Raw genomic sequence first — 14797 nt, 5'->3', positions numbered from 1 at the left:
TCTGAGTAGTCCCTGTGAGAATGGCACCTGTGGTGAATGGGTGCATTTCCTGCCTCTGCAAATTGCACATGCAGGCTGTCATCTTGCTTGCTTGGATGCAACCATCCCTAGAACCAATTTTATCCGTTCAGGTTGTACCTCTCAGCTGGATCTAAAATGAAAGGCTGATGGCAATCAAACAACCTGGGGTGAGGGACCAGGTGAAAGCCAGTAACCCTTCTTCCTACCTTCTATAAACCACTTGTCAACCCAAAGACTAAAACTGGTGGACAGAGAGCGACCTCCCCAATGCTTTGGACTACAATTTCCAGAATCTCTGACCATTGGCTTTGCTGGTGAGGGCTTATGAGACTTGCAAGCCAAAACATTCTGGGGGCACCTGATCACTCATTCCTGTCCTAGATCCACCCTACTCACATTAAAATCTGATGTTTGGAGACACTGAGGTGGTCATGTTGGACCAATCACATCATCAGACTCTGATATTGGACCAATCATAGCCACCCATACAGTCATCATCATTGTGAGAGTCTATGCATGGTAGGATAGCCCAGGCTTATTTAGTAGCTCCTAAACTCTGTCCTGAGCTTGCTTCCACTCTTCTACCAAGACTGTCTCTCTTGTGGAGAGAGCCTGGACTCATCCCGACTTTCTCTGGCCTGCTCCCAATGGTGATGGTAGCTGAAAAAGCCCCATTATCCACTAAGGGGACCTCCTGTCTCCTTTGTCCATTCATGGCCAGAACATTGCTTGTCAAAATCCCTTCAGCTGTGAAATGCTGTGTGGCCAAAGCTGAGGAGCCAGCCAGGTTAGCAGAAGGGCTCTGGCAGCTAGGGACAGACAGCCAGACAGCCTCCGCCAGCACCGGCCCACCACTGGGTCTCCAGCTGGGCTACCTGAGTTTCCGACCTCCTTCTGCAATCTTGGTTTTGTTCAGCTGTCCAGACCTCTCCACCATCTGCAGGCAAATGACAGCATCAGCACACAGCCCTGGTCAAGTCCTCTGCTCTGTCCTGAAATGCCCTTGCTCTCTACAGACTTTTTATTGGCCACAAACTCTGGATCGCCAAAGGCACTGCCCATTGCTACCAGAGATTCACCCACTGCAAAAAGGATGCTGAGAGTGGCCTTCTCCACCCGGGTACCCCCTGGATGTGTTTGAATGCCACTCCCATCGTCCCCGGCCTGTCTGGGACAAGCAGTTGGGGACAGCTTGGGGAGAGAGGAAGGGGTATCAGCCCCAGAGGAGACGGGGAAGGAGGAGAGGATGCACCATACATACTGGGAAGCGGCAGAAACCAGGAATGAACCAGGAGCACCCTCAAAGGAGGGGCACAAGTGCCGCTCCTTCCTCGGGGCTTTCGGGCACCCATGGATGCCTCACCATCCCCCGTCTCTCCCAAGGCTGGAGTGTTGTTCCCGCTTAGCCTCCTGGCCTCCACACCTTCCTTCGCCCTGCATTTCTTTCCCTTCCTCGGCGCCCTCTGCCTGGGCAGTCACGTCTCCCGGTGAGCCTCGCCCTGCTTACCTGCCGCAGGTCAGGGCCACGTGGAGGGGAGTCATGGGCAGGTGCTGAGGCCGAGAGCTCCCCCAGCCAGGCTGCACAGCTGGGCTGAGACAGGGTCCTGCAATGGCCTCCCTGGAAGGGCAAGAGCGAAGGGCAATCTCGCAACCGCTGCGCACCGCCCGCCCCCTCCCCCCCTCCCCCCGGGGCGAGCCCCACGGCGTGCCCCCCCCTGCTCCGCGCACGCCGCCACGACCTGCCCTCGCGTCCCTCCGTCCCGCGCCCGCCTTCCCCCGCCGGACCCGCGGCTTCCCCCGCGCTCGGGACGCACCCGGGTCTCCGGCAGCACCATGGATTTGGCGTAGCCCAGCTTCCTCTCCCTGGTCCGGAGACCGGGGCAGCCGGGCTGCTCGCTCCTCGCTCGCTCTTCTTCCGCTTTGTCCGAGGGCTCCCCCGGAGCAGGCTCGGCGGGGGTGGAGGGGCTGCAGCCGTCCGATTGCACCAGGCTCTGGAGAAACAGATGCACAGAAATGGGGGTGGGGAGGAAGGCCAGGGAGCGAAAAGGCGCTGCTCTCCAGAGAGCAGGACAAGAGGCGGGCGGGCGGGCGCGCAGACGGGCAGGCAGGGGTAAGGCCGCCCTTCCAACCCCCACCTCCCAGTCTTCATCCACAGCCCCCCTGCTAGTTCTTCCCCGCCAGCGGCCCGGCGGCCCACAGCTTTCCCGCGCCTCGACCCCCACCGCAGACGCTGCTTGCGAACGAGAGTTTCTGGCACAGGGGGCACGTGGCTGTGGAGAGTGGGGAAAGGGGAAGAATGGGCTCGGAGATCAGCTGGCGCCCTCCCTCCTTCCGCTGTGCCGGGGCACAGACTTTGTTAAAGCAATTATTGGAGAATTTCCCCTGCACCTGGCAGACTGCCCGACCATTCAGGTGCCAGCCAGCGATGGGCTTTGGGAGCAGCCTCTGGCAAGGGAGGGGGCAGCAGGTGTCAGCAAGGAGGCCCAGTGGCAGTGCTGGATCTGGAAGGTGGGGATCCCCAAAAAGTGAACCCCTGCTCCAGGGCTGCCTTGCACCCTCAGAAAAAGGGGGGTGCAGGCCCTTCTCCAAGCACCTTTAAGCACAACCTTCCAGTGGGCATGGTTGCATTCACACACAGCCACAGACATGTTGCTGACCTGTGCACCTGCCAGCATGCACTAAATGTGAGTTGCATGACTGTTCTCTCCTTTCTCACAACAGCCCTGCATTGTAGGTCAGGCCTGGGGAGTGTGACTGGCCAAGGTCACTTGCAGTGCCATCCTAGACATACCTCCTGGGAAGTAAGTCCCACTGAGTTCAGTCAAGCTCAGCTCCCAGTCTGCAGTTCTAAAACTGCAGCTTTCATGAGCTCCATGCTTAAGATCTGGCCAGGTCTCCGTGACCCAAGTCTAGCACTCCAGCCACTACATTGCACAAGATCTCCGTCAACCCCCATGCATGCCAGAAGCAGCCCACTCCGGCCATCTGTGAGGGGCCAAGAACAGAGGCTGTGCGGCTGCGCACAACACAACACGTGGCTGGCCCTGCCCCGCGGAGCAGGATTCCGGGCCTGGCTGCACACCAGCATCCCGTTCCCAACAAACAGCACCCCAGGATGCTGTGCCTGCACTGCAGCCCATGCCTGTTGCTGGTAAAGCTGCTGCTGACAGCTGCCCTGCTGCAAAAAGAAGTTTGTTTGTTTTTTAAAAAGTTTAAACAAATGTTTTAAAAAGTGGCAAGGAAGCACTGCTGTGACTCCACATCCTGAAAGTTGCATCTGCTTGCAGGAATAGCAAGCAAATAAACATTGAACAGAAAGGATTTATTTCTGAAGAGGCTGAGGGCCACATTGCATTCCAGAGAAGCTCCCGTTCCGGCGGTGGGCGGATGGCAAAAGGGGTGGGGCAAAAATGCCAGCATAGTTTGCCTTACAGCTCAGCACTGCCAGTCATTAAGCCTTAGGAGAGGCACTTCGAATGGTTAGATCAGGAGGAATGCTGCACAGAAGCCAGGAAGCCATCAAATGATTGGGGTGTGGCCAGCAAACAAAAGGGGGGTGGCTACTGGGGAAACTCCGAAGCCCAGATTGGCCTTAGCTACCAGGTCTGGGGTTTTGCACCTGTGGTTTCCACGGTCTTCCCTACAGGAAGTCCCACATGATTTAAATGTGGCCACTTCCCTCACCACATTTTACATTCTAATTTTCATTACATTAAACATTATTTTTGCAGAAAGAAGAGCCGGTGTGATGTGGTGTGGTAGTTAGAGCATGGGACTGGGACTCAAGAGATACAGGTTCTAGACGCTGCTTGGCCATGAAAGTCACTGGGTGATTTTGGGCCAGTCACACACTCTCAGCCAAACCTACTGCACAGGGTTGTTATTGGGAGGATTAGAAGGAGCAATATAAGCCATCCTGGGTTCCTCAAAAAAGGAAAAAGGTGGGATATAAATGCAATATAACAGGGATGGCCAGACTTGCTTGGTGGAAGAGCCACATATGGTAAATGTCAGACATCTGAGAGCTGCAAGCAGGCACCCGCAGATGGCAGGAGCAGGTGGTGCATAGCAAGCAGGTGGGGGGGGGAGTGGTGAGAATCAAGTGGGCACCCATGGATGCCTGCAGCAGCAACCCACAAAATAAAGTCAAAGAGTCACATGTGGCTCCTGAGCCTCGGTTTGGCCACCCCTGCAATATCATAATAACAGTAACTTTATCATTCTCCTGATCTCAATCCTATTCCCACAACAACAACCCTGTGAGGTAGGCCAGGCTGAGAGCCTGTGACAGACCCAGGGTCATTCAGCTGGCTCTGTGACTGAGCAGGAACTAGAACCCAGATCACCTGAGTCCCCAGCCTGTGCTCTTAACCACTACACCACTCTGGCATCACACTATTAAGGATGCATCAGCCATATTCAGTAACTTACCCATGCCATGTGCCTGATGCTCCTGCATCAGGCACAACAACATAGCCCATCACGTGAGCAAATGTGCCGATTCTCTAGGAAAGAGACAGACCTGATCTACCTTTCTAACCTATAGGGCAACAGAGATCGCATCCTCTGAGTACAAAATGACGCAAAACGGTGCCATCTGCACGATCAAAGTAACCCGCAAAGTTTGTCGAAGCATAGAGATGCTGTAATAGCTGAGACGCAGCGCAGTGCGCACGGGCCACGCTCGGTGGCCACGGAAAGCTGGGTGCTGCGGGGAAGCGGAAAGCAGGTGAGGCGCGGCAGGAGAACAGAAGAGGCGATCATAGATCCCCGGAAAGGCCAGCGCTGGCTGGCAGGCACCCGAACAGGATCGATCCACACGGTGGCGTTTATCGCTCGTCATCGGCCTCCTCACCCATCGAGGTTCTCCTGGCGAGCCCGCCGAGACAGCCGGCAGCGAGCGGCTCGTCGGCCCGGCTGCGGCGCCAGGCGAGCGCTCGAGGCCCCGAGCGGCACACCCTGCTTCGCGTGGCCGCCCCAAAGCAGCGCCAGCCTCACCATCTCCGGGAGCCTCCGAGGCGGCTTCCAGGACTTCTCGCCGGTCGCCGGCTTGTAGAAGAAGCTGCGCTGCGAGACCGAGTCTATGTGGCGCTCCCAGGTCTCCAGCACCTGCAGCGGGGGACTGCGAGGGCTGGGAGGCATCGCGGGTGACGCGTTCGTCTCCTCTAGATTGCAATACATCGCGGGCTCGACCCCCCCGCGACTGAGTGGAGGCAGGTGAGTCTCATCCAGCATCTGTCAGCAGAAAACATGCACACGCTGGTTTTTACACGGGAAGCGGCCTGCGCTCTTCCTGGGGTACAGAACACGTGACAGGGATTTCGTGGGGGGCCGGGAAAGAACTTTGCATGCCTGACCTTCAAAATAAACATTTTCCAGTCACCCAGAACACTGCTGAGAGTCTCCTATTGAATGCTGGATCGTACAGATGGGCCCAGGGCATTTGCTTCTTCTTATTTTTTTTAAGGACAGTGTGAGTGCTGAGAATACACCTTGAGAGTTACACATGGGAAAGCCATAAACAGATTGGAGGGTGGCAGGGAACCTGTAGCCTACCAGGTACTGTTGGACTACAACTCCCATCAGTCTCAGACACCAAGGTAAGAATGTACCAAGATCACCAATGGAATGAGTTGTAGTCCAAAAATGTCTGGAGGGTCACAGCCTCCCCACCCCTGTAAAAACAACAGTGACTTGTCAATAAACACAGAGAGAAGAGGGTGTTTGAATAAAACACTCCAATTGATTTATTATACTTAGTGTTGTAGGGTGCCCTCTTGACCATGTTTAGACCCTACCCCGCCCCCCAAAAAGCCCTACAACTTCCACCAATCAGTGGCCAGACACACCAGGGCAGGACCACACCCTTGAGAGTTATTGATATCCCCCTGGAACATATGCCAATAGGGTAGGCTATTCCTGTTTGAATAAATACACAAATAAAGGCAGCTGCCTGCAAGCCCCCCCCCCCCCGCGCCCACCCCCAGTAACTGCACACCCCCGGTGCATCAGCAGCAGCATCACTGCACACGTTTCACTGAACCAAAGCAGCTCCACAGAAGCGACTCAGCCTCGCCTAGCAGCTCTTCCTGAGGGCAGAGCCACACTGTTGTAAATTCCCTGTGTTTATATTTTGCACAATTTCTGAAAGCAACAGGTAAGCAAAGTAGCCTGAACAGACTCCGTGATTTTTGCTCCATCACCAACCCTGTCTTGAAGGCTGGCGGTGGGTAAGAAAAGCACGCATACATGCACATGCATACACACACACAGATTAGACAACTTAGACAAGTTCACTGCAAATGTTGCTCCCCTCATTCCCATTTCAACTGAGACCCCTGAGGGCCAGCCCAAACAGGTCGATCTTTGAACGTTCTGAGGGGTGCTCAAGGTTGCATTTTGCCAAGCCTGTAGTCTGAGGGAGATCTGAAATGGGAGATGGGCAACCACCCAGAACTGGCATTGTGCCCTTCCAGCCTAGAACCAGGAATCATTACAACCCACAGTAGATTTCTGAGACCATCACAGGGCACTGAGGAGGGGGAGGGGGAGGGGGAGGGGGGAGCAGGCAGTCCAGGTGACAGACCTCAATCTACAACCTCTCTTTTCTGAGGGGAGGGGGACAGCTAGGTAAGCAAGCCCATCCACTGAGAGCTTTTCTACATGAGGCTGTGAATCACTCTAGTGACTTTCAGTGTTTTTGCAGAATTAAAATCTGAGCTCTGCATACATTGCTTGTCCTTTTCTACTATGGGACCTCTAGGTGGAATTGTGCTTTAGCCGAATAGCACCAACACACTAAGAGAAAGAGTGTTTCCAGAAATAATATCCCACTTTCCTACTTCCAAATAACATAAAACCCCAGGAAAGTTATCTGAAAAAAACAGAACAGGAACTAGAGGTTCACAATGTCTACCGAACCGATAAACAACCATTATCAGGATTCACAAGTACACGTTGAATACCTTGTGCAAAAATGCTCTAGCTTGAAGCTGGTTAAGGTTTTATAGGGCATAGTAAGCAGCATGTAAAATTGTACCTAGAGAGGAAGAAGGGGGTGGAGTAAGATGTTGGAGTACTAGTATCATGTGGTCTTGCCCACCTACCCCATTAGAGAATAAATAAAGGGAAATAATAACAATACATACTGCATAATTATTTTTTCTTCTTATTGCATAGTACTAGTGAGAAAGGTATAGGCAAAAGTTAATTTAATTACACATAAATGCATACATCGATAGCCAATAAATACTGTAAGAAAAGAGATATTGTGCTCAGTGGGGACAGGTGGAGAATATAAGGTCCTAGGAAATGTCACGTGGGAATCTGACTTTGGAGAGCTATAAAGAATCTCTCCCTGCAATGAGAAGATAAAACCTCAAGAGTAACTGCTGGGTGATTTGGGAAAGACAAGCAAACCTGAGTAGGAACGTAAAGTTCTGTATGTCTGGGGAATTCTGGGTTCCAACCTCCATTTTGCCACAGAATATGGCCTTGAGTAAGGCACATCTCCTACAGGATCCTTTTCAAGGTACAATAGGATAATGCTGTGTATGTATCCAAAGAAGACCCAGGCTCTCTCACAAAGGACCTGGAGCTGGGAATCAATGAATGGGGAGGCCAAGTCTTAGTACGGAAAAGTGTGTTTGGCTTCAGCTTGGGAAATCTGGGTTTGAACCCTCTCAAAGGATTTCGCTTTCTCTTCAGTCTAACTACAACGTTATTTTAAAGGGAAAACAGGTGCACGCTTGGATTCACAGGCAAGGCATTGCAAAATAAATGCACGCACATTAATAAATGCAGAGCTACATAACACCTATTTCCAGCTGTAAGATCATTAACAAGCTCTTGTCCATGGCTGCTCCAAGCTGCCCTACCACTCTCCTAACCCCACCACTCTCCTAACCCCACCACACGCGCTGACCAGCAGGCTTCATCCATGCACCCCCCCACACTCTGCCCGGGCGCTCGGCTCTTCTCCCAGCCTTGCCCTCGGCTTTTGCTTCCCTGCCGCTTCTGCTGGAGGAGCTCTCGATTCAACGAGGCCTTCCCTCCATCAGTAGGCGTGCCCATATTCATTGCTCAAGCTCCAGAGGAAGTTGAGCACTCCTGCTTCCTTGGTCAGGGTCGTAAGGATTCTGCGGCAGTTTCCTTAGCCCTCAAGCAGTGTCCGTGTCTCCCAGCCCCACTGCCTCCCAATCCTATTATGCCCCACAAGTCTACCTGACGCCATTAGGAGTCTGCTGGGGAAAAGCAACCCAGCATGCTGCCCAGTCCAGTACTTACTGCAGCTGTCAGTGCCCAGGTCAGCAGAGGAGTTCAGAGACACACCCTGAAGAGTGGGCCCTCCCACTGGTTTCCCCCACATCCTGTACGGGTGAGCACAGCCTCACTCCCCCTTCCAATCAGAGAAAGGGCCAAAGGGGAAGTGGTGCAAGATGTGGAGGGAGATGTTCAGATACGCAGCGATCACCCAAGAGTCTAATGCGATCTTCAAAGGAAGGAAAACACATACATGTAAACCACACCCTCATCCCAAACCACAAGCCGTGAAAGAGGCATGACTTGTGGCAGTGCCTAAGCGAGGCCTCCGCCATGGCGCGGCAAAAGCTTGCAATTCAGAGACATTTCCTTATTTGTGACATTAGTCAACGCTTTCTTAAGAGTTACTTATTTGTGGTCATGGCTTCAGGTTACATGGGCTGCTGAAGCAGATTGCTGTACATTTTGTTTTTGCTTAAGTCTGCATTTTGAATTGGTATCTGATGACAATTTTTACTAATGTCCACAGACCACCAAAATTATGACATTTAATTCTTCCTCCTAATATGGGCCTTATTATGGAGGCCTGAAATACCCAGGATGGCAGAACATACAGTCTGAACACATACATCCATTGACTGGGCTCCTACAACATGACAACCTATTGTGGGTTGTTACCCATCATGGGTTGTTGTGTCAATAGAACATGGACTGATTCCCACTGAGTGGCTTGTTTGAGAGCAACAAGCCACCCTAACAACCCATGGGATGCAGGCGGGGTTGATGTATCCACAATGAGTTGCCCAGGAGACTGACCCTATCATGGGAACTGTGTGTGAACCAACCAGTGGCTCGCTTAGCAAAGTGGCAAAAAAAAGTTAATTTTTCCAGGTTTTCCAGCACACAAGTGCTAGCTGCCCCACAAGTGTCCAAGAGGCACTTGGGGGCAACTGGAACTGGATGGATGTCCCATGCCATGATTGTGAACAGTTTCCCAACCAGTAATAGCCCCTCCGATGTGCTGCTTGGGCACTTTTAAGGGACTATCAGTGGCTGTCAGAGTGTCCATGGCTATCAAGCTGGCTTTTGCAATCTCCAGGGAAAAAAGTTAGTGATTTTTAAAAGTTGCAGCAAGCGGAAAATGGCTTATAGTTGTGACAAGGGTGGGGAGAAAAGTGAGCCCCACTGTGGGGACCTCTGGAGTACCTGTGGGAGGACTGCGGAAGAAGGAGGGGTGAGAGGTGGCAAGCATCCCACAATGAGTCCTAACATCTGCCGGGTACACCGTGGCTTGTTCAGGGAACAACCAGCCCATCCTGGCTTATTGCCAGCATAGGCTGCCATGATGTGCAAACATGGTTTTTGAGTTCTTTAGTTTTCAGAGAGACAGCTACAGTCATGCTGTGTGGCCAAAACAGCAAAGAGTCTTGTGGCACTTTGTAAAGACTAAACCATCTTATTCCAGTAGAAGCTTTCATGGATGAGAGCCCATCTTGTCAGATGCAACAGTCAGATCTAGCTAATGGACTCTCATCCATGACAATTTCTCAGTCTTTAAGAAGAGTTTTTGTTGCTTAGAAACAAAGAAACAGAATGAGTCAGAAGGGGTCTCCTGGGCCATCTAGTCTGACCCCTGGCTCCAGCAAGCTCCACTCATGACATTTGCTTCTTCTTTTGCAGGCTTCTTGGCTTATTTCTCTCACTTTTTTTCTTACATGCTTCCCTCCCTGATATGCAAGTAGGGCATGCCCAAGCTACAGCCCATTACCACCATTACACAGAATATCCTGACTGCTTAACAAACCGTTTTCTTTCTCTTCCCCTGCCCAATTTGTTTGCTGTTCAGCTGGAAATTAGTACCAGTGTCCCCCCAGCACCACTGGCCTGTCAGACTCCATCTCTGGCCACACCCAGGGCTAGAGATGAAATTTTTACAGCATATATATTTGGCAGCTCCTTTTAAATACATCCTTAATGTATTTTTCCTTTTCCTCATGGAAACACCCTGAAAATTTAATAAAATGTTTTCTGTTTTTCTGAAGGTTTCTGCTTGCTTTCTCCAGAACTGAAGCATGATGTCAGTACTGTGTGAGTTCATTTTATATGGGTAGGAAATCCATTTCTCACAGCAAGTCTGTACCTTACTACAGCAAGGTCGTTTACTCTCAAATCCATTATCTGGAGGTGCACCATTAGAAGGAGGGTAGATTACAGTGAGAGACACCAAGAAAAGTAAATTTGGCTTTGGTCATCCGGACAGGACCTATGAAAAGGTGCCATTAGGAAGCTAATCCTATACAATAGCTTTACAAGGGAAAGCAAGCAAGGTGCCTTTACAGGGTTTCTATCACTTGAGAATTTGCCTTTATAAGGTTTCTGTCACTTCAGAGTTTGTATATTTAGCTAATAAGAGGGCCCCAGAAAAAAAGACTCAGGAAAAGTTACCTTTAGCCTTGAGATAAAGGAAAAGATTCAGCATCACACATTATACTATCAGTTTGTTCTCCAGATCGCAAATAAGGATTGGTTTGTGTCCCACTCTTAGCAGATTACAGCTTGGAGCAAGAAGCAGGGAAGCCATGGGAAGTCGGAGAGGAGGCAAGTGTTGCTTGGGCACGCCTGTGCTGACCAGCATATGCATCTTTATCTCTGACCTCCACAAGCCTTAGCTCAACCAGGGCTGACAAACAATATAGTGACAAGTCCACTGTCCCCCAAAGATACAGAGGCACCTCAAGGTGCGAGAAGGCAGATTCCAATTAAACTGTGATAACAAGATACATCAGACTTATCCACTGGCAAGATTCATGCAGTGTGCCATCATCCTTTTGGCAAGAGGATTAGGACAAGATGTGGTGGTACCAGCCAAGTATTTTTGTTTTGTTTTTCAAAGGACTGGATAAATTGATGCAGAATTTCTCAATGGCTATTAACCAAGATGATAACTAAATGGAAGTTACATGCTCAAAGAAACAGGGAGTTTGCCAGGTGCAACTTTTATTGTACAGTCATGGAATTTTATGGAGGTACAGACAATATCTTTTCGTTGTGACCGTGCACATTTTCCAACCACTTCTTTTGTATTTGTTTTCCAAAAAATAAATCTGTTAAGGAGGGAGAAGCAGAGTAGCAAGACAAACTTCCTAATTGCTGGCGCTAACAGCCCTGCATCTGGAAAGGCACGTGGTATTCTTCTGAGTACCAGATACTAGGATGCTGGGGTTAGGTGACAGGGAAGACCTGTGGCTGCGATGCACTGGCCAGGGTGCATAACTGATGCACAACTGGCAGGCAGTTAACAGAAACCAGTGAGTGTATTAGTCTCCACAGTTTTAGAGGGTTTACCCTAAAAGTCAGCCATAAATTTCTGAAATGCATAAATAAATAACTGTGCAGAAATCACTCCAGCCCATGCTAGCTTCTGTCATTTTGCATTTGACTCTGGACAATGGATCTTGGGTTTAAATCTACAATAGCAGAACTGGATGCGTTTCCATCTGTACATATGTGCATTGGTAGCAAAACTGTGATACCTTCACAACTGAAACGTGGCGTGTGTACTAAGTGGAAAATATGGGTGTGCACCATGGTTTCATTTTGTCATTAAGCCACAATAATTAACTTGAATTAATGCAAATGCATCCCTGTAGCTGAAGCCTGCAATAACTTCTTTAGCCACTAAGAACAGGCAGGTCTCCAATCAGCACATTGCTCTCCAGTCAATACCGTCTGAACCTAGAAGAGATTAGTCAACTGAGGGACAAAATTATATGCCTGACCACTTCCTGCACTGTAGGAAAGCCCCTCTGTCTCAGCTGCCAGGAGAATGAAATTGGCAGATCTTTCCCTGAGCAGATGATAAGAGTGTGCCATGGCAAGGGGAGTGTCCAGAGAGATTAACTGTGAATCTTAACTCGGGTTACTTTAGATCAGTGATTCCCAAAGTGGGCAGTGGAAAGCTCCAGGCTGGTGGTGAAAGGTGAGTTGTTGTTTTACATTTGCAGTAGAGCAATGCACCTGATACAAAGAAAGAGGCGGGGGAGAGGGCGCTAGGGTTGTTGCACAAGAGGAAAGGGGACAGCAGCCTGAAAATGTTTGGGGATCACTGCTTTAGATGAATGCCCAACCATTACAGGTACAGAAATGAGGCTATTCCAACCCATGGAAATCCAAGTCCATTAAAAAATTAAAAAAGACCAGTCAAGACCGGAGCCTGCCCTCTACACATACCTCATAAACAACAACCAGTCTAAGAAAAGGAAGACAAGAGTTCTCACCCCTTGGTAGTTCCCCTTTTTCTTCTCGATCGGCTCCTCCTCCGAACGTTGTTCTTGCTTTCTGCCCATCCCGTCTGTCTGAGGCAAGATGCCCATGCTGTGTTTCCTACCAAGAGGGAGGGGGCAGGATCCCATCGCAGGCGGAGGGAGGCTGTGGCAGGACATGAGGCCCAAGTGGAAAGATGGGAGATCAGATTGTACGCACAGGTCCTCCAGAGAACTCGCGTGTGCTAGAAGGAAGGGCGGCAGGGTCAGCCACATCAAACCACTTCAGCCGGGAAGGGATGCACCCTGATGTGCGGACATGGTGCAGGCTGTGACCTGAGGTGCTCTGCACACTGCCAGGGAATGGTACCACCTCCCGAGTGACCATCCTGCTCCTTCAGGCAAAATACTATCATGATAGACTAGCTGACCCTCCAAACCAAGGATTCAGGAAGTTTGGTCCGTGGGCCAAATTTGAGCTGCCTAGAGTCCCAAGCCAGCAATGCAGGGTTCCCCAGGTAGCCATGTCCCCTTTTCCTGGCCCAAACTAAACACCGATCAGTCGGTAGTCTCCCAGCTTTGGTCAATTTTTCCCTCCCCATTCCAAAAGGTTACAATGGCTCTCCTAAGGATTAGTTACTAGAAGCAAACCTTTGAAACTACAAGTTACTGGTAGTATTGGAATTCTGGCCCCACCCCTTTGCCTTTGCTCCCACCCCACAGACATGCTGTTCCTTTTCCAAAACTGATTTTGGCCCTCAAGCTGAAAGAGGCTCAAGGCCCCTGCTCTAAACGGGTCGTTTTGTGCATCCCATGAACCAGGTGTTCTCTGCAGTCCTGGCTACAATTTCCTTTTGATGTTGCATAATCATCTCAGGAAAGCAAGCATTACTGAAGCTGGGGCACTTGCTTCTGTGTGGAGCAACCTAATGGCCATGCAGAGACCAAGCAAGCCCCGTGTGTTCCATCAGCCACCCATTTATTCATTTGATTTATATCCTGCTAATTTTCTTACAAAGAATCCAAGCCACTTGTATCATTCTCTTTCTTCTCTAATCTTACCCCCACAACAACCACCCTGTGAGGTAGGTGGGGCTGAGAGTCTGTGACTGGCCCAAAGTCACCCAGTCGGCTCCATGGCTGAGTGAGGACTAGAACCCAGATAGTCCGAGTCCCAGTCCTGCACTCTTAACTACTTCACCACACTACACCCAGAGGAGAGGACTCTACCGAGCCATATAGAGGTTAGCCCTGTTTCAGCTGGGACTGACTGGGAGCTCCTTGGACTCTTGCCATTGCCATCTGCACCAATCCACCAGAAGCTGCAAAACTGAGGAGCATTCTCCCTTGGTGCCCAGCATGTCTCCATCCCTCCTCCTCCTTCTCTGCCTCTTCCTCCTCCGCCGCTGCCGCCTCCTTCTCCTGGCACCTCATTGGTTCCTAATGTCCCCAACTGGCTATAAATGTTTCCAGGTCTACTTGGAGCAATGTAGTGCAGTGAAGCTGCTCTGTACAGTCTGCACCTGCCTCATCCTCTTTGTCTGCTTCCTTCCATGTCCATGCAACCAGGCGGGGGTGGAGAAGGCCTCCCAGCACCAGCGCCAATTCAATTTCAAAGTCTCTTTGGGGGTGAGGGAAAGGTTGCCTTCCAAAGGTGGGCGAATGGAAGGCAAAAGTGTTAGAGTCAAAATGCAAAAAAATACCACCAAGATGCAGCTCAAAGCTGTCACTGTCAGTAACTAAGGCTGTAAGGAGTTGCAGTGTTTTAGAATGGGGAACGAAGTATACAGAAGCCAGGAAACCACCAGGAATCAGTGACCAGTGGAAATCAGGTGGCCATCTGGTAAACCCCAAAGAGCCAGACTTGGTCCCCAGGCCTGAGTCTGCCCACCCCTGCATTAAGGTTTGCCTTGCAAGAGGCCCTTCCCTGCACCCTTCGACCCTTACAGGTGTGGCAGGGGAGGATCATACACAGAACTTGCTTTTCAGTAGCATCCTTGGTGTGAAATGACTCCAGAGATCCGCTTGATACCAAGTGAGTTGTCCCTGCAGCATCAGGAGAAAACTTTCTCCTAGCCCTTTCAGCTGTGTGTTTTAAACCCCGCTTTCCTCTGGCCATGCTGTTGTAAGAGTCTATGTATTAGTTTTGTTTTTAACCCTCTTGCAGTTGATCTGCTTTTAAACAGGGAATTGCTCTGAGCATTTCTGCATTGTACTTTGGGTATGCAGTTCCTGCCCCCTGGACTTCACAG

The 14797-nt window shown here is 50.7% G+C and overlaps 1 protein-coding gene across 7 annotated transcripts in view; it reads right to left on the bottom strand.

The window, feature by feature from the left end:
- Positions 1-14797, bottom strand: part of ARHGAP9 (Rho GTPase activating protein 9) — a 44318-nt gene that overhangs the window by 17424 nt on the left and 12097 nt on the right. For 2 of the 7 annotated variants that reach the window (XM_044443219.1, XM_044443218.1), the window contains exons 4-8: positions 12561-12790; positions 5020-5256; positions 1836-2012; positions 1529-1639; positions 897-958 (exon numbers count right to left, since the gene is read on the bottom strand). In XM_044443219.1, coding sequence (XP_044299154.1) covers positions 897-958; positions 1529-1639; positions 1836-2012; positions 5020-5256; positions 12561-12790 — 817 coding nt within the window. Of the gene's footprint in view, positions 1-896; positions 959-1528; positions 1640-1835; positions 2013-5019; positions 5257-6986; positions 7142-8307; positions 8517-12560; positions 12791-12930; positions 12935-14797 lie in introns of those variants that run through there. The other 5 variants (XM_044443221.1, XM_044443222.1, XM_044443224.1 and 2 more) reach the window with 5 other exon arrangements.

Source organism: Varanus komodoensis, unplaced genomic scaffold, assembly GCF_004798865.1.
Source record: "Varanus komodoensis strain SLA01 unplaced genomic scaffold, ASM479886v1 scaffold41, whole genome shotgun sequence".
NCBI lineage: Eukaryota > Metazoa > Chordata > Lepidosauria > Squamata > Varanidae > Varanus > Varanus komodoensis.
The sequence above is the reverse complement of the archived record's forward strand: the minus strand, read 5'-3'. Positions and strand labels throughout refer to the sequence as shown.